The 19,688-nt window shown below is 41.5% G+C and overlaps 1 protein-coding gene across 9 annotated transcripts in view; it reads right to left on the bottom strand.

Moving 5' to 3' along the window:
- map7d3 (MAP7 domain containing 3) overlaps window positions 1-19,688 on the bottom strand; it is a 100,880-nt gene that overhangs the window by 20,020 nt on the left and 61,172 nt on the right. For 6 of the 9 annotated variants that reach the window (XM_060927793.1, XM_060927797.1, XM_060927795.1 and 3 more), the window contains 4 exons: window positions 13,518-13,660; window positions 8,773-8,909; window positions 8,453-8,676; window positions 7,069-7,204 (listed from right to left, as the gene is read on the bottom strand). In XM_060927793.1, the coding sequence (XP_060783776.1) occupies window positions 7,069-7,204; window positions 8,453-8,676; window positions 8,773-8,909; window positions 13,518-13,660 (640 nt within the window). The remainder of the gene's footprint in view (window positions 1-7,068; window positions 7,205-8,452; window positions 8,677-8,772; window positions 8,910-13,517; window positions 13,661-19,688) is intronic. The other 3 variants (XM_060927794.1, XM_060927798.1, XM_060927801.1) reach the window with 1 other exon arrangement.

Here is a 19,688-nt window from a genome sequence, read left to right as displayed (position 1 = left end):
CTGGATTGACTACAAGAAAGCCTATGACTTGATCCTGGAATGCTTGAAACTGTACTACATCAACAGGACTCTCAGAACCTTCATCAAGAACTCAATGAGTCTGTGGAAAACAACCCTAAAAACCAACTTCAATAACACAGGTCGCCATCAAGTGCAGTACATACCAAGGAGATGCCCTGTCCCTGCTGCTGTTCTGCATAGGACTGAACCCCCTCAGGCAGATCACCACCAAAAGCGGCTATGGATACAGACTGCGAAACAGAGCAATGATTAGCCACCTCCTCTACATGGATGACAAGGCTGTATGCCAGGTCTGATCGAGACATCGACTCACTGATCCACACCACCAGGGTCCAACAGCAATGACATCGGAATGTCATTCGGACTAGATAAGTATGCCTGGATGGTAACAAGGAGAGGGAAGGCAGTCAGAACTGAGGGTATGATGCTACCAGATGGCATAATAGGAGATGTGGAAGACAGCTAACAAGTACCATGGAATCACGCAGGCAAATGGCAACCATGAAGAGGCCACTAGGAAAGCAGTAACAGCCAAATACCTACAGGGGGTAAGGCAAGTCCTAAGAAGCCAGCTGAATGGGAAGAACAAGGTCCGGACCATCAACACCTACGGCCTGCCGGTCATCAGATACCCTGCTGGCATTTTTTCCCTCTCCGTGCTCTCACGGAAGGCGGTCGCATTCTTCTGCTCTCCTCTCCCTTTTTTTCCCCTGCTTGTGCTCCTTTGTCTCGTCTGTCTATACTCTTGAGAGACTCTCTACGCACTACTCTCTAAACTAAAAAAATCATGGAATTGATAAACTGGTCTCCTAACGAAATTGACAGTTTCTCGATGAGAAGCCTGGGTTCGGGGTACCCGCCTGTCCTGCCAGAACGTTTTTCTGTGGAAGACATTGAAGATATCTACCTATTCGGAACCATGATGACAGGACTTTTGCTGATTGGATTAGGCATTGCCCTGGTTTATCGAGGAAATCAGACAATGGTGACAGCTGTTCAAAGCCCCATAAAGCTGCCCGACATGATTGAAGCGGGGGGCAGAGCTGTTGGCACTCAGACTGTGGCTATTCAGAACTTGAACCGCAACATGGATGACATCATGGAGAAGCTTTTGACTTTGCAAAGGAAATGGACTGATTCAGAGATCAGAATGGACAGAAATGGACAGAGTGGTCGTGTAAAAGAATGCGTCTGCTCGCCCAAACAATCCCAATCTTATCTGCTTTCGGCTCCCTTAGACAGCACTGGCCTCGGCCAAGGCCGTTGCTGGGACATCTCCCCCTGAAGGTCACTGCTGTGAGACACTCTCGTATTCCTTCCCCCACTTCCCGCGGTCGCCGCTTTTACCCCCAGTGTGACAAGCGGGTGCGTGACCAGCGCCATCATGGCTACAGGAGCGGACGGCTGCTTGCTTGCACTGGGTTACCTCTACTTCCTCTCCTCCCCTCCCTCCCTCAAGCCCCGAGTTTTCATGTTGTAGTGTACTTGTGTTATTTTGTGCTTATGTGCTGAGGTGATTTTTTTAATGTTCCCACACTGTACTCCTCATAGGAGCATAATGTGGGGGTTGCTTTTTTCTCCTCCCCCCTCCTCATGTTACTCTGTATTTTTTTCTTTTCATCCCTGTCCTGTCTACTCCCCCTCTGTCAATTGTGTGTATGTAAGGACAGGTTGATGGTCAATTTTGCTGGTACTTGTGACTAGTGATAATAAAGGGTTATTAATTATTATAAGCAGCTGGCCAAAGGAGGAGATAGAGGCCACCGACATCAGGACAAGAAAACTCCTGGTAATGCACAAAGGGTTTTACCAAGTCCAGCATACTGAGGCTGAAGACAACAGTGCTCCCCGTAGTGTTAGGAGCCCTCAGTGCAGTAACCCCAAAACTGAGAGAGTGGCTCCAACAGATCCCAAGAACATCTGAGATCTGTCCAGTGAAGTGCAGTCCTAAGAACAGTTAAGATACTGTGCAGGACTCTCAAACTCTACCTGGACCCTCCCCCCCCAAAAAAAAAGGGGGGGAGGGGGAACAAAATGTGTCATGAAAGTATTTCATGATAAGAAAGTAAGTATCTTTTTTCATTTCTCAATAATTTATGATGTCTATATTAAAAAAAAAAGTCTAAGTCCCTCTCACGCCAGGATCTGGTCTTCCCAGACAGTCTTCTGTCCCAGTACTAACCAACTCTTTAAAGGTCCCATGGCATGGTGGTTTGTTGATGCTTTAAACGGGCTCGTGGAGGTTTCCGGATGTTATATCCGCAGCCTTTCTCGAAATGAACCCTCGGCACGTAGATATAGCCTCCTGGGAGAAAGCCTCATTTCAGCGCTTTTCCCAGTGCGTCGTTTTGCTAATGAGAAGCAGGAGGCGGGGAAGGGTAGAGGGTGGGGGCGGGACTTATCATTAATATTCATGACATGTAAACGTGTTACCTCTGATTGGCTAACAGCACTGTGACGCTACCTCCAGTGGGTCAGAACAAGCGGATGTGGGTGTCTTACTATGGCGAGAGAGAAGGAACAAACCGCGAAGGGAAAAATACCGTGCGCTGACGTCATTAAGGTGCGACACGAGGAAATAAAATAAATTCAACAAATGTTTGGGTTTTTACTGAACAAACAAACAAATAAAATGAACGAGTGGCTTAAAAAAAAGAATGTGGGTGTCTTTGTAAAAACTGTTTTGATTGGCTATTATAACAGAGCATGCTGCATGCTTTTTGGTTTTGTAGCGCAGAGTACCTGGCTAACTGCAGGAAGCGGTTAGCTGCACAGCTAATGTAGCCATTGCAAGGCTAACGTGGCACCGATTTTAAAACACGGCAAAACGGCTTAACAGTTATACACTTACTTGTTCGGTGTTTGTGGCTGATGCGGCAGGGATGCTTGGTACGGACCCAGGCTTCAGTGACAGTTGATGTGCAAAACCTGCCCTGTACTGTCCCAAGTTGTGGAAACATTCATCAGGAAAATGCTTCCGACAAACATACACCGTCTTAGGTAGACTCGACGGCGTATTATTGGAGTAAATAAAATTAAGCCACTGCGTCTTCAGGGTTCTCCCGTCGGCAGTAAAAACAGACTCCTTTCTGTGTTGTCACATCCATGTACAGCGCAACTTCCATGTTTGGTGGCAACTTTTGAGCTGGGCGGGCAATCCATACAGTGGGTGGGAATCGAGGGGGGGGGGGGGGGGGGGCGTGGGGATCATTTCCCTTGCTGACGTAGGCAAGGGAAGAGTTTATCAATGCGCCGTTTTGACGCGCCATTCTCAAATGTTGGGCATAGTTTGGTTTACACATTATGAAATTTCTAGCCACTGGGGTGACTTAAGAAGGTCAGAGGAACTCATTTTAACGTTAAAAAACCTCAGAAAGTGAAAATTTAATGCCATGGGACCTTTAAGGCATACAGGTGCGGCACTGATCTCAGTTTTGACAGTCCTTGGCCTCTCGCCCATACAGCTAGGGTTACAGCAGGGGGCTAGTCCTCTGGTAACCACAAGAGTTTTTCCACTGTATTTTTGCATCTGTATTGCAGCGTGCCTTGCCAGAAGGTAATAGGTTCCATTTTTATGATGGCCTTTGGCATGACCCAAGTAGAACTCGCGATCTCCCGGTCAAGAGGCGGACACACTAACCACTAGGCCAACTCACGGTACACACACACACACAAAAAAAAAAAAAAAAAAATTATATATATATATATATATATATATATATATATATATATATATATATATATATATATATATATGAGTTAAGAATAGCATTTTTCACCAATCGCTATTGTCATTTAGCCAGTTTGTTTACATTCTAAGGGGAAATTATTTTGTCGGACGTTTTATACAAAGTTTTTATTTATTGAATTTGCAAAAAATAAAAATGCTCCGTTTCTCAAAATCCAGTGAATGTGGAAATAAAACCGTTATTCCACTCAGTTTTGTCGTACATGGCTTATAGCCAACTTGGCGCTAATATACATATTAGATAGACACGTGTTTTACTGGGAAATACGCCACTCATTTTTCATACGAGCTACATCCGGGACACAGAGACCCAAAAACAGTGACCTAAATCTCTGTGTGTCACTCATGAGGAAGTCAATGAACTCATCTCATCTCATCATCTCTAGCCGCTTTATCCTTCTACAGGGTCGCAGGCAAGCTGGAGCCTATCCCAGCTGACTACGGGCGAAAGGCGGGGTACACCCTGGACAAGTCGCCAGGTCATCACAGGGCTGACACATAGACACCCATTCACACTCACATTCACACCTACGGTCAATTTAGAGTCACCAGTTAACCTAACCTGCATGTCTTTGGACTGTGGGGGAAACCGGAGCGTCAATGAACTGTTTTGATAAATTTGGGGACTTTTTGTTTGTGAATGTGCCTATATACGGTAATAAGAAAAAACACACAGCTTGAAGTTTATCTTCTCACATTGAAAAACTTGCATTTTTCATAAGAAAAACATCGTGGAGCTGAGTGACGTATTTAAATAATACTGGCTGGCTTTGAGTGGTCTACTAGATATATTCCATTCAGCTAGCATGATACTGAACGAGTTGAAGACGAGTTCAATATCATGCTAGCTGAAAGGAATACATCTAGTAGACCACCCAAAAAACAAAACAAAAAAAAGGGCCAGCCAATATTATCATCATTATTATTATTATTATTTCATACACAGTCTTCATATCAGCATTCTCAAAGGCCAACGCTAGCTTACCTGCGACTTGGTGCCATTAGCATGGCAGTCCACTCAGCTTCCACCTGGCATAGCAGTAGTGTTAGCGAAGGCAGACGCTAGCTTACTCACAACTCTGTGCTGTTAGCACGGCAGTCCAGTTAGCTTCTACCCAGCGTACCAGCAGCATTAGCGAAGGCCAACGGTAGCTTACCCGCAACTTGGTACTGTTAGTGTGGCAGTCCAGTTAACTTTAGCAAAGGCCAATGCTAGCTCACCCACGACTCGGTGCTGTTAGCGTGGCAGTCCAGTTAGCGTCCAGCCAGCATAGCAACAGCGTTAGCAAAGAAAAACACTAGCTTACCCACGACTTGGTGTGGTTAACGCGGCAGTCTAATTACCTTCCAGCCGGTGTAATGTTAGTGAAGGCCAACGCTAGCGCAGGTCAAGCCGAATATCATTTTCCCAGTGTAATTTACTTAGTTACTTTTAAAATCAACATCAACAGCTACACACAACAGAGCTACCTGGCAGCTAAAGTTCTCAAAATCTTCTGTTTTTGTATGAAGCACACCTGGAGGCCAAGTTTGTTTACAAATTGTCACTGTTGCTCGCTAACGTGGAAGTGTTACGTCTCCAACATGTGACATCGTGTTGTCTTGACAACGTGCAATACTGTAACAATATTTCACACTCATTCTCCATTGGGTACAGTGGCGTAATAAACAGAGGATAAGTGATATGACAATACTGAATGCCATCAATAAACCCACTAGAAGGGAATAGAATACATATATGTTATTTACCAGCTGGGAGGTCCGTATCGCGAAATACCGTGACCGAAGTCTTGAAAGTACTGACTGAGGCCCTCTGGGCCAAGGTCAGTATTTAAGGCCGAGGTCACGGCATTTCACCATACGGACCGACCTTAAGCTGGTAAATAATATATTTATTTTTTTCTTTACCAAATTCTAACAGAAAGTGAGAGCGCCCGAAAGGGAAAACCGAGCCGAGCCGCCATTTTGAATCCTCATTCACGGCTGTAATGCAAATTGCTTTCTCCTCAGTATACAAGTGCACTTCCATGGCAGGGGGAAAAAAACAAAAACAAACCTACATTCTGCCACCTATGTAGTCCCCTATTTATACAAAATTGAGTCATTCAGGATTCAGCCAAGTTTTTGCTTGGCGTTAACAAGTTACAGGTTTTTAGCTTTCTCCTGAAAGGTTTTATTTTATTTCTTCCTCCTCAGGGTAGTAAAACTCGCTTTCGCTGTGAAGACTGTCGTTATCGCTATCCATGATGTAAAATTAACGCTATTTTCCTGAGAAATGCTGGCAAAAATTAAGATTTTTGATAATCTTATAAATAAATCTTATTAAAAAAAAATAAGATAAATGTTGACAAAAAACGCTACTATGTTGTTTGCTGTGAACGAGCGAGTCGCCAGGAGGTCCATGACCGAGGTCTGTAACTGGGGTCCATATCGTAGGATACGGACCCGCTCGCCAGCCAATCAGAGCGCAGGATTTGGACCGCGAAAAAAATAAATGATTTTATTCCATGGAAAAAAGGGCCCGTATGTATAATAAATGAATAATCTTGGCTGGTGTTGAGTGGTATATGATGCATCCCATTCAGCTAGCACAATCCTGAACAAGTTGAAGATGAGTACAAATAAATGTAAATAAATGAAGAAATAAAAAAATATATATATACGAGTGATTCCACGCTTATGGGTACTGAAATGGGGACATGAACTTATTTTTAAAAATTCACCTAAAACCATTTCTTTTTTTTACCATCAGGTCACAAAACATAATCTTTAATGAATGATATGTTAAAAGATAACTTTAATTTTCTGAGATGTAATAAAAACATATTTATATGCCAAAGTCAGAACGTAACAGAAGTGTTGTGGACATATATATTCTCAATTTTAACAATGTAGAATTACTTTTTGAAACATAGGAAGGTGATGTTTTAGCAAATATAATTAATAAACATGTGTAGTAGAATAAACATCCACATTCTTTCAATAAGATTAACATGGTATATAGCTAGATTGTAATTAATTTGTAACAGACGCGAGATGGACAATCGTAACAGAAGTAATGTAACAGACATCATTTTGGAACTCATAGGCTTGACTTTGGCATATAAATATGTTTTTATTACATCTCAGAAAATTAAAGTTATCTTTTAACATATCATTCATTAAAGATTACATGTTTTGTGACCTGATGGTAAAAAAAGAAATGGTTTTAGGTGAATTTTTAAAAATAAGTTCATGTCCCCATTTCAGTACCCATAAGCGTGGAATCACTCATATAAAAAAAAAAAAAGTGCGTTCACCTCTCTTCTTCCTCTCTCTGTAGTCTGAGCTGTTCCTCTCTCTCTTTTTGTTCACGAGCCAGGCGTCTGTTCTCTGCCAGGATCTTAGCAGCTTCAGCAGCTGAGTTAGTGCCAGCTGTAGTTTTCAGACTAGGATCTAGAAGTCATAGAGTCTAATCAGTTTCTTTAACAACCAACCAAATACAATGCGTAATGGCTCCAGAAGAGGGCGCAGTAAGTCCCTGCAACTGGGTGCCAACTATAAAGTATACAGATTTATTACAAGAAGATGTGTGTGTAAAATCAAAAGTAGAGGTTTATGCTTAATTGTATCCAACATTCACATGTCTAAAGCTTAAAATATATAAATCAGGCTTGGATAAGCTTGGACTGTTTATCCAAAGCAGTGTTTTCACAGAAACATTTATTTGACACAGCATTAACTTTATAAAAACGACAAATCACAATGAATTCTTATGCAATTTTCTGTACATTCTGGTCTGGTAAATGTGACACTGTGCCCTACTGCACACATCAACAGCACCTGCAAGTATGGTTGCAGACACTGTTGTGAAAGTCTGAGCATGATGGCTGCTCAAGTTTCCTGATTTTCAAACTGAGAAGCAGAACACTGAACTACTGCAATTTTTTTTTTTTAATAACCATCTGTCAACAGAATTACATATTATATGGAAATGCTGAAAACAGTAAGTCTGGAATGTTTTGCTTATACCTGGAAAAGATATTTCTATACTCTAGCCTAGGGCTGTCAAACAGAACCCGCCCAGGGTGTAGTAGGTTGTGTGTGCCCTGATTTATGGCCAGTGTAAGGCTAATTCATTTCTTTGACCTAACCCCCCCCAGAACCCACATGTTTTCTGTAGATTAAGTTCTGTAATATTAAAGGTCAGGCTACAAAAACAGACTATATAACTTTGTACTATATAAGTTTTTAAAAATAAAGATCTACTTTTAGAGATATGGCAATAGTACAGGTTATTTTCCTGGAAACAAACACTTTTTTTTCCTCCCTGTAAACACCCTACAGTCTGTACAGGCCAATTTTTAATTTCTCCAATTGTTAGTTGGTTCATGGTCACCCTGTTTAACTTTGTCTCTTATTACATCATTATTATAGAAAACATAATAACCTAGCCTTCATCATATCAAAATACAAGGTTATTCCTTTACAGTTTGCTCCCCTCAATATTTTGCGTCCTCCAGACTCCTCCAACTCACATGATTCAGCAATTTAAGGACTTGGTATTTTCCTAGCTGGTTCAAATGTGTGTTTAAGCAAGTAAAAATAAAATCTCTGCAGATTATGAAGACCTTTAGATTTGGTTAGCACAGCAACGCATCATATTCTGATTAAAGTAAATGAATATGAACAGGTAATTCTTACCATCTTTGGGCTTGGTGCTGGGAGTGCTTGTATCTTGAGGTTGTGATGTTAGAGCAGTCATTGGAGATGCGTCTTTGGGTTTGGACTGACTCTTTCTCAGGACAGGAGGGCCAGTTGGGGTGAGGGCAGGTTTCTGGATAGGTGGAGGTTTAGAAGCAGGCTGAGGGGATGGAGGCCTCTGCTTCACCCCACTGGGGGAGGGCTGCCGATAACGAGGGCTTTGCCTGGAAGAGATACATTTGGGTTCTCACCATGTGTGTCAGGATAACATGAAGGGAAAGAAAGAGTAAGATGAGCGAGCTGGGATTTCAGTCTCGTACTTGGCTGCTCCAGGTGATGGTGTTCTCCTGGGGCCACTGACTCCTGGGGAGGGAGAGCGATGGCGGCTGGAAATAGTGGAAGGGGAAGGAGGACGTTTTGCTGTTGGTGAAGTGAAAGACTTCTCCTTTTCAGCTTTCTGCATGTCCAGGTACACACATGCATCCAAAAAGGGAAAAAAGTGAGAGACGGCTCAACAAGGGACAGACAGCAATTTTCACCCAAAACTACTAACGAGCCTACAAGAAAGAAAAACTCAAGTCCAGTACAGGACATTCATTTATTCTGAGTGCTTTTATCGGTCATACGTTGCATGATATTACATTGCTATGATAATGTGAATCTGGAGTTATCTGTGCTGGCATTTTGAACTCCAATATTAACCAACATTAGACAATATGTACTTAACATCAGTTTACTATAAGGCATGTCCGCGAAACATTGGGGGGGAGGGGGGAGGTCAAAACTGCTGCTTTTTCAATTTTTGGACGGGGGGGGGGAAGAGATGAGTTTGACCCAAAAAGATTAAACAGGTACAACACAAGTGTCAAATCTAACACTAAAAATAATGATAAAATAGGAGATGATAATTAGAAAGTGATTATTTTTTTAAAATGCCACACTCACACTCATGTTCATCACTGAGCAGCACCAACAGAGAAAATGTGTCAGCCATGAGAAATGATTATATTCTATTATTTTTTTATTCTTGAGCCAGCTGAGTTTTTGTGATTGCCAGAGTTCCTTGCACAACTTGTAAGCCTTCCCTGATGTTTAAAATTGAAATGGTAAGAATGTTTGTTTGTCTTTTTTTAGGCTCTGGATGATTAAATTGTTTGACGTATTATAATTCACAATCAGGGGGGAAAAAAAAAATATTGCACAAACCTAGTTGTAAGCAAGCACATCAGGGCACCTGCTGTGATTGGTAAACGGCATTTATTTTTGAGTTTTGTTTTCCTTTAAGAGACTAAATTTATAACCCCAAAACAATCCCAATAAACACATTTTCAAAACATATTGCTGCCTTTACTTTCATTAATATACTATGGATCGATTAAAAACAAACAGTGGCTGAACAGGTGACATATTTTGTGATGGTAATATATCCAACAGCTCAGCTTGTTACTACAAAAGCAGCTGATGAATGTCAAGGTGACTGTACCAGGCCTCTGAGGTCCATCTATTTATATTACTCAGGTCATAGTTGCCAGAATCAGAGCAAGGTCACTCAAATGGCAGCGGGACAAAGGCAGAGGAGAGAGTGGCTGGACAGATAAAATCATGTCAAGATTTCTAATGAAAACAAGTGCACTGCAATCCTGCTATAAGGAACTCTTTAGGTGATGTCCAAATAGTTCATTATACTGAAATAAACCCACTTGTCACAAATTGCTTATTCTTACGTAAAACAAGCTGTGTCATTTATATTTGCGCTTAATTCACTTACATATTTACGAAGTAAAGGAAATAAGGTCACACATGCCATCGTTTACTTGCCACATCTTTTCAGCCTGTCTTGTTGATTGCAGTTACGGACGAAGTCTCGGAGCTCTTTTTCTTTAAAAGTTGAAAATGAATTTTTCTGGATACTATATTCTTTAGACCAATTTGTTACTTTCTCATCATCCTTTAGATGCTCCAGGATATGAAGTTCATCTTCGACGGTATCACGTCTGTGCGCAGCGGCACGCCTCGAACTGCTACTCACATGCATGCGCGCAGCACCATTAGGACTGATTACCATGCACCTGTTCTGGATTAGAGCGCCATCACAGCACGCTTATGAGGACTCTCACTACACACAGACTTTGTGAAGAAGTTTACGTGCTGTATACTTGCGTATACAAGTATGCACCTTGTGCCTCACATTACCAAGCTTTTTGTAGCACTGTGTTGATATTCTAGTTTCCAACGCTGTTTTGCATTTTGGATTTTGCCCTTTGTCTCCACCTTTGATATCCTGTCTGTGCCTCGCTTGACCATTGCCTGTTTCTCAACTCTGGTTTTTGATCACCGATTTGGATCCGTTTACCATAGTGTTTTTAAATAAAACTCTTCCAGCAATTGCATCCATTTATCACCTGCATTTTCAGACAGATGGAGAGTATCTTACATTTATATGAGTAGCCATGACAACAGTGCTGATGGAGTAAAGACGAGTAAAACTGATTTTAGCTCAAAAGTCCTTTTAAGTGATTTTTTGAAGTCAATGATCACAGTTCTCGATAACTGTTAGTGATCGACACCCAAATTAGGCTAGTTAAGCCTTTGTTTTATGGCCTTAACACGTATTGTTAAATTGACTGCGGACTTGATTACTTATTGTTTGTCTCTGGTTTAGTGGGTCATGTAAGCAGGCAAATGACAGATGTAATTGTAAATAAACACTTCCTGCAGGGTGGCATGGCGGTGTAGTGGTTAACGCTGTCGCCTCACAGCAAGAAGGTCCGGGTTCGAGCCCCGTGGCCGGTGAGGGCCTTTCTGTGCGGAGTTTGCATGTTCTCCCCGCGGGTTTCCTCCGGGTGCTCCGGTTTCCCCCACAGTCCAAAGATATGCAGGTTAGGTTAACTGGTGACTCTAAATTGACCGTAGGTGTGAATGGTTGTCTGTGTCTATGTGTCAGCCCTGTGATGACCTGGCGACTTGTCCAGGGTGTACCCCGCCTTTCGCCCATAGTCAGCTGGGATAGGCTCCAGCTTGCCTGCGACCCTGTAGAACAGGATAAAGCGGCTAGAGATAATGAGATGAGATGAAAGTCAGAGTTGTGAAACGGGCAATGGTCATGCGAGGCACAAACAGAATGGCGGAGGCAAAGGTCAATGGCAGAGTCCAAATACACAAAAAGTCAAAACCAGAAAGGCAATACACAGATACAAGGCTTGGTAACATGAGACACTAGGTACAGTACGCATCCTTCACCAAGTCTATGTTTAGAGAGTCCTTATCAGCACATGCTGTGATTGCACCCTAATCTGGAACAGGTGCATAGTACTGTAATTAATCCTAATGGCACTTGGAGCACGCAGTGCAAACACACATGGATGTGGCACAGTTTTTTTTTTTTGGAAGACTCTGACTCATTGTCATTAAAAGGTGGGGGACATGAACTTAGTTCGTTATATGTGAAAGTTCGTAGTAAGAGTTTGTTATAGCGGGGGTTGTAGTGTAGTGTGTGTGGAAACTAAGGCATAAGAACATGCATGTATCTTAAAACAAACTGAAAATAATTATATACTCTCATATCTATAGTCTGCACTGGCAAGTACCAAGAATATATTATGAAAAGGAAAGTACTGCAAATTATTGAGTTTGGCAGGCTGAATTAATAAAGCAGCCATTTCTTAGGGCTTTGTAAATCACAATTTCAAATCCAAGAGTGCGTTTAATGCCTTGCAAGTGTGGTTAGAAGGGGTTCTGTATAGTCAGAGACTCAATGTTCCAGGATGTTGAAGGTGAATAATACTTTCTAATGCTTTCCACTATGACCAGTATGTAAATCTCATCTCATTATCTCTAGCCGCTTTATCCTGTTCTACAGGGTCGCAGGCAAGCTGGAGCCTATCCCATCTGACTATGGGCGAAAGGCAGGGTACACCCTGGACAAGTCGCCGGGTCATCACAGGGCTGACACAGACAACCATTCACACTCACATTCACACCTACGGTCAATTTAGAGTCACCAGTTAACCTAACCTGCATGTCTTTGGACTGTGGGGGAAACCGGAGCACCCGGAGGAAACCCACGTGGACACGGGGAGAACATGCAAACTCTGCACAGAAAGGCCCTCGACGGCCACGGGGCTCGAACCCGGACCTTCTTGCTGTGAGGCAACAGCGCTAACCACTACACCACCGTGCCGCGCCAGTATGTAAATATATAATTTAAAATATTTAGTGACATACTGATAAACTCTTCTGAACATTAACATTGTAAATGTTGAGAAAAACTGTTGGCAATGAATTTACCACCATGCTTCATGTTGGAAGAAATGAAATGTACTACATTTGAGAAAACAAGACTAGAAAATGTAACCTTAGAGGACCAGGGTTGACCAGTCCTGCTTTGCATTCAACTAACGATTCCTGCTTTGTGCATTGCTGGCATGCTGACTAAAGCTTGGACAATGACCCAGTGTGTCATTTTGTGAGATCTTGTCAGGCAAGGCCACAGAACATCTCACAGTGTCATTTGCAGCAATTGCTACTTATTAATTTGGTTATTGGTTTAATCAAAAACTTATTTCACTTATTATTTTTAAATAAAATTTGGATAGAGAAAAATACTAACAGTTTTTATATCAGTAAAAATCTGACATCCACATACACTGCAGCTCAAAGTGACAACTGGCAGTCTGTTTCCTCTGCGTGTCACCGCATGCTTCAGGTTTTATCAGATATAGTTCAAGAGAAAGAACAGTTCCTTGATTAGCATCAGAAATAAATGACAAGTCTGCTTTGCAAAGCAAATCAAAACCGAGGTTTGCTTATAAAACTGTACACCAGTGGAAGCACATCATTTCACAGCGGGAGCAAGAACCTCAAACATCTTTAATCCTTTCATTATTTTATCCTTATTTGACATAAGACGCAACCTTGGGAAACTGAAGGATCATTTAGTCTTGAGCACACACTTAAACCTTCCCAAACCTCCATGAAACAAATGCATCTACGCATCATTAGACGCAACAATAGTAACACTAGACATATTACCTTAGATGTAACAAATTATTTTGATTCAGCTCACCTGAGCAATGTTGGAGATGGAGTCAGAAGAGGCGGAGGTAGAGGTGGTGCTTTTTTGGCGGTCGGTACTGCGACTGCGCAGGGGGCCACGGGTGGAGGGCTGCAGCGGCGTGGACGACACTGATCGAGGACAGAGGTGAGACTCTGATAAAGGACATGGTCAGCCGAGCACGGGACGGGTGGAGCCAGGAAAAGGGCCGTAAGCAGGCCAGTGGGTGAAGCACAAGCAGGAGGAGTAAAGAGGAAAGATAGGAGAGGATGGGGATGATAAGAGCACAAAACAGTTTGCTATGCGTTAGATCTATATTGACTGATGGAGGAGATTTCGCCACTGATTCAGGGGCAAGCAATGATTGGCTTGGATGGTCGAGGCTGGTGGGAGATTTGTGAAAGACTAAGAGACAGACACTTGGAGAAAGAGACACACACACACACACACAGATGGTTGGGGCTAGGTGCTCTCGCATCCCGACACAATCATAAGTGATAAGCAGTTCTTAAGCAGAAGACACAGGACACCTGATGCACCAAAGCAAATCCTCCAGCTTGAAATGGTGAACAGCCCTCAAATAGCCAAGCTTCACACACACAAACACACCCAAGCAACTTAAATTTAAATAAATAAATCTTTAAATTATTTAAAAAAAACCTTTAAATTAATAGGGGTGTCACAAAATTTGTCTGTCTAAGACTGTCAGGATTATGACTTTTTTTTTTTTTACAGTGTCAATAATTGACTATATTTTTAAATAAGGAACTGTAGGTAGAACCAGATATTTCTGCACATTCAGAACTGATGTTTGGACCATAAAGCTAGGGTACCTCCATGTAAAATTAAGCATCGTTTTATTTTCCTGGATACATTCACATACTATGCAAAGACCCAAGAATTAAGAAGCCAGTCCTACAATTTATGACAAACACACATACATGTACACACACGTTTTATATACACTACCGTTCAAAAGTTTGGGGTCACCCAGACAATTGTGTTTTCCATGAAAAGTCTCACATTTATTTACCACCATAAGTTGTAAAATGAATAGAAAATATAGTCAAGACATTTTTCTGGCCATTTTGAGCATTTAATCGACCCCACAAATGTGATGCTCCAGAAACTCAATCTGCTCAAAGGAAGGTCAGTTTTATAGCTTCTCTAAAGAGCTCAACTGTTTTCAGCTGTGCTAACATGATTGTACAAGGGTTTTCTAATCATCCATTAGCCTTCTGAGGCAATGAGCAAACACATTGTACCATTAGAACACTGGAGTGAGAGTTGCTGGAAATGGGCCTCTATACACCTATGGAGATATTGCACCAAAAACCAGACATTTGCAGCTAGAATAGTCATTTACCACATTAGCAATGTATAGAGTGGATTTCTGATTAGTTTAAAGTGATCTTCACTGAAAAGAACAGTGCTTTTCTTTCAAAAATAAGGACATTTCAAAGTGACCCCAAACTTTTGAACGGTAGTGTGTGTGTGTGTATAAAATAGGGAAGCGAGAGTTTTACTGGGAAATATACCACTTGTATTTTTCATACATGCTACATCCGGGACACAGAGGCCGTGACATTAATCTCTATGTGTCACTCATGAGGAAATTGAGGAATTGTTTTTGATAAATTTGGGCACTTTTTGTTTGTGAATGTCTATATTATAATAAGAACATCACGTTGCCTTGAAGATATGAAGTTTATCTTCTCGTGTTGAAAAACTCGCATTTTTCATACAAAAAACACTACGGATCTGAGTGACCGATTTTAAAAAAATAATATTGGCTGGTGTATCAGATGTATTCCATTCAGCTAGCATGATCCTGAACTCGAAGATCATGCTAACTGAATGGAATACATCTGATATACCACAAAAAAAGCCATTATTATTATTATTATGACGACATACACATTCGATGGAACAATTATAGATTTTACAAAAAAGTTAACAGGGTTTACAAATTGTATGAGGTCACGTTGTCTTAAATCATGCAATATCGTAAACCATATTCAACGCTCACTCTCCATTGGGTAGAGTGATGTAATACACATAGGATAAGCGATATGCTAACAATATTGCATGCTATCAAACCAAATGAATGAAATCCGCAAGAAGGGAATAGAATACGTTTTTATTCCATGGGGGGGAAAAAAAAAAAAAAAAGTGTCCTGTATCTATAACAATTCCCAATATTTCACTCCGATAACGTCATTCCCAGTGTTTTCCCACTGACTAGATGTGCGAACTAGTTCTAAATTAAAATTCTTTTGATTAACTTGCATTTTTTTGTGGACCTGTCCATCCAATATAAAGAATGTTATACGGTGACACGAAGATATGAAGTTTATCCTCTCATGTTGAAAATATTTTCATTCGTTCGCTTTGCTCACTCGTGATATATATTCACCACTCAAAGATAAACTTCATATCTTTGTGCAACCGTGTAATAGCCTCTATGTACATACTTGCACAAACATATGTACGTACAAACCCCTTTTTCCAAAAAAGTTGGGATATTTTCCAAAATGCAATAAAAAAAAAGAAAAAAAATTTCCAGTAGTTTTACTGACCAACTTAATTGTATTTTGTAAGTATAAATGAAGGTAGAATTTAATGCCTGTAACACTCAAAAAAAAAAAAAAAAAAAGTTGGGACAGAGGCTGAAAAGTTTATGTATGATATTCAAGTAACACCATTTTAGGAAATTCCACAATAAGCAGGTTATAGGTAACAGGTGAAATGATCATGATTGGGTATAAAAGGAGCAGCACCAAAGGCTCCATCTTTGCAAGCAAGGATGGGTCATGGCTCACGGCTCACTCCCGTGTGCCAAAATTCGTGAGAGAATTGTTAGTCAATTCAAAAAAACATTTCTCAACACAAGATTGTAGGAAATTTAGGTCTTTCAAAATCTACAGTACATAATACTGTGAAAAGATTCATGGAATTTGGAGACATCTCAGGTGTGTAAAAGGGCAAAGTCAGAAACCGGTGTTGAATGTGCGTGACCTTCGAGCCCTCAGGCAGCACTGCCTGAGAAACGATCACGCTAACGTGACAAATATAGCCACATGGACTTGGGAGCACTTCGGAAAACTGCGGCCACTTAACAGGAGTCCACCGCTGCATCAATTCTACGCAGAAACACCACCCATTTCTCTGGGCCCAAACTCTGAGATGGACTGAAAGACAGTGGAAACGTGTGCTGTGGTCAGATGAGCCCACGTTTCAGCTCGTTTTCGGGAAAACCGGATAGCAAGTTCTCCGTGCCACAGATGAACACGACCATCCAGTTTGTTATCAGAGAAAGGTGCAAAAGCCAGCATCTCTGATGGTATAGGGGGCATCAGTGCCCACAGCATGGAGGAGCTGCGTGTGTGTGAAGGTACTATTGATGCGAATACATATATTGGGATTTGAGAGAGACTACATGTTGCCATCAACATGGCGTGTCTTCCTGGGAAGGCCTTGTTTATTTCAGCAGGACAATGCCAGGCCTCATTCTGCACGGGCTACAACAGCATGGCTTCATAAACACAGAGCGTGTGCGCTCGAATGGCCTGCTGCCAGTCCAGATCTTTCTCTTATTGAGAATGTATGGCGCATCATGAATAAGAGAATCGGACATTAGCAACCACAAATTATTGAGCAGCTTAAGTCTTGTATCAAGCAAGAATGGAGCATCATCAATTCTCATGATTAAAAAGTGTTATTAAAAGGAAAAGGTGAGATCATTCAAATGGTACTTATGTCTTTGTCCCAACTTTTTTTTTTTTTTGAGTGTGCTGCAGGCATCAAATTCTAACTTCATTTATATTTACAAAATACAATTAAGTTTGTCAATAAAACTATTGAAAATCTTTAGTTTTGTCAGTTAAATAAAAGGCTCATATGAATTAAAATCACAGATTTTTGTTTTTATTGCATTTTGGAAAACATCCCAGCTTTTCTGGAAATGGGGTTAATACATTTTAGTCACAGACTTGGGTCTGCTGATCGTAGCCACCACACTGCAGCATTAATTTGAGAGAGATTATTTGCTTTAACTACTCCCATCATATGCCAGCTGGATTCAGTTCAACAGGGGTGAACTGAGAGCAGGTTAATCCTCATTTGAGGTAATCAACACTGTTATGAGCAGAGATAAATGCCTGAATATAACGGAGCCATAAGCTGCTGCCAGTTCACATCACGCTTGGGTCTATTTCAAGGGACAGCAACACTGCCTTCAAATCCTACTTATGTAATACAGTTATCAGGGAGAAGAGATGACCCAGGCACCCAACCTTCGTTTCAGTCCCTATCTACCAAAGATATTTTAAAAATGAACATGAGAAAGCGTAAACCACAGACGTAATGCCGGTTCACAAAGCTCAGCTGAATGGTGAAAATTAGGCTGCTTTCACATATGCAGCGTTTAGTATCTTTGCAATTAATTTGAATAGAAACCTGGCATATCTCCCCGTGACCCCTGTATTTTGGGTTGTGGGCAGCATTTTTGTAGATGCACGCTGCTACATGGAGCTGTGAGGCTTAAACTGAGCCAAGTAACAGAGCTTCAGAAATGCCATGTGTTGTGGATGTTTGGGCCGATGAACACAAGGAAAAATGAATTTGGATGCCATACAAAAATCTTTTCACAGTAGCTAATTACATAATTATTTATTTAGCACTGATCTCATTTTTGTGATTTCTGCACAGACATGGCAAAGGTTTATTTAGATTTATCTGACAACATATTTCTGACCAGTGAACGAAAGAGTATTAGGAGCATGTTCTCGGACATACGCACCCTTCTGGTTTCGGGTCTGTTTAAAGCTCATAGGCAACGGTTTTCAATTTATGCACATTTGAAACTTTATAAATGTTAAAAAACCCTCTGTAATTTCTTCTGGTCCCAAGTAGTATTGTTAATAAGTAATAATTAAAATAAGTTAGTATGGATCGCAGCGAATTTCTGTTCGGCGATTTTTGTGACCACTCGGCGCGTGACGTCATTCAAGACAAACAAACCGCTTGAGTCGAGTCCACTTCCGTTTACTTGCATTGCCATTACTTGAGTGCAGACGTGCGTTCGGGAATTTCCAAAGAAAAACCCCCATGCCTTATTGTTGTGCAGTGAACTGTAACAACGGGACCAGTTCAGGAAGAAGTTTTTACCTTTTTCCGGAAAAGGAGAAGAGGCGGAGCAAGTGGGTTGGCTTTTTCCAAAAGAGGAGAAGAGGCGGAGCGAGCGGGTTGGCTTTTTCCGGAAGAGGAGTTGAAGCGGAGAGAGTGGATTGTGCGCGTGAAACAAAATCAAACAGTCAAAGAAAAAACGGAGCAGCAACACTCAAGCAAAAAGGAGAAGATTGGAGGTAAACATTTTTACTTTTGCTTGCAATTGACAAGTCAAGAATCCTGAGGGATCCTGTACAATCATTGCGGAAATGAGACAAAGAGATATTTCCTCGCTTAGAGTCGGCTATAAATAGTATAATGCCGCGGATGGCAGGCTAATATGGCCTACCGGCACACTGTCAAGTAATCGTTACCCATATCCGCTAGGGAGGGCGGTTTAATTATTCTTCAAAAGGGCTCTTATTTAGTATTATGACGAAAGTAGGAATTTATCATAACTATCAGGATAAATCGTTTGGGCGCGAGTCTTGTCGAAGTCCGGGGTCACCGCGATCAGAGTCGGCCGAGTCGCTGTTCGATTACGAGGCCGTGCGGTCAAACCAGTGAGCCACATTCACCGATTGCTTCGCAACGGCCAGAGGTTCATACATACATGGTTTCACCTCTCGATATTCAATTTGGAGAGTTCCTACTTCAAAATCGCTATCAGACATTTTACACAACCTCTCACGACCAAAGTCCATACACGTGTGCTCGGTTCGCAAGTAAACACAGAGCTGCTCCCGGTCTGTTTGGCTTGAATGACGTCACGATGACGGTCCCCTGGCGGTAAAAGTGCACATAAGTGAGATGTAAACAAACCTACGGAACTTGCGCAAACCAGTATATTTTAACCGTTTTATTCAATTTTAGGGTGCAAATTAGACACCAGGAAGATTGAATTTGCTTTTTGGGTCGTTCTTCTAGAAAATAAAGTTGATATTCTACATTCCACCTCCGACCCTTGCCTATGACCTTTAAGTGCAATGTGAAACCAAACCAAACAGACTAATC

The sequence above is a fragment of the Neoarius graeffei genome, chromosome 8 (assembly GCF_027579695.1).
Source record: "Neoarius graeffei isolate fNeoGra1 chromosome 8, fNeoGra1.pri, whole genome shotgun sequence".
NCBI lineage: Eukaryota > Metazoa > Chordata > Actinopteri > Siluriformes > Ariidae > Neoarius > Neoarius graeffei.
The sequence above is the reverse complement of the archived record's forward strand: the minus strand, read 5'-3'. Positions and strand labels throughout refer to the sequence as shown.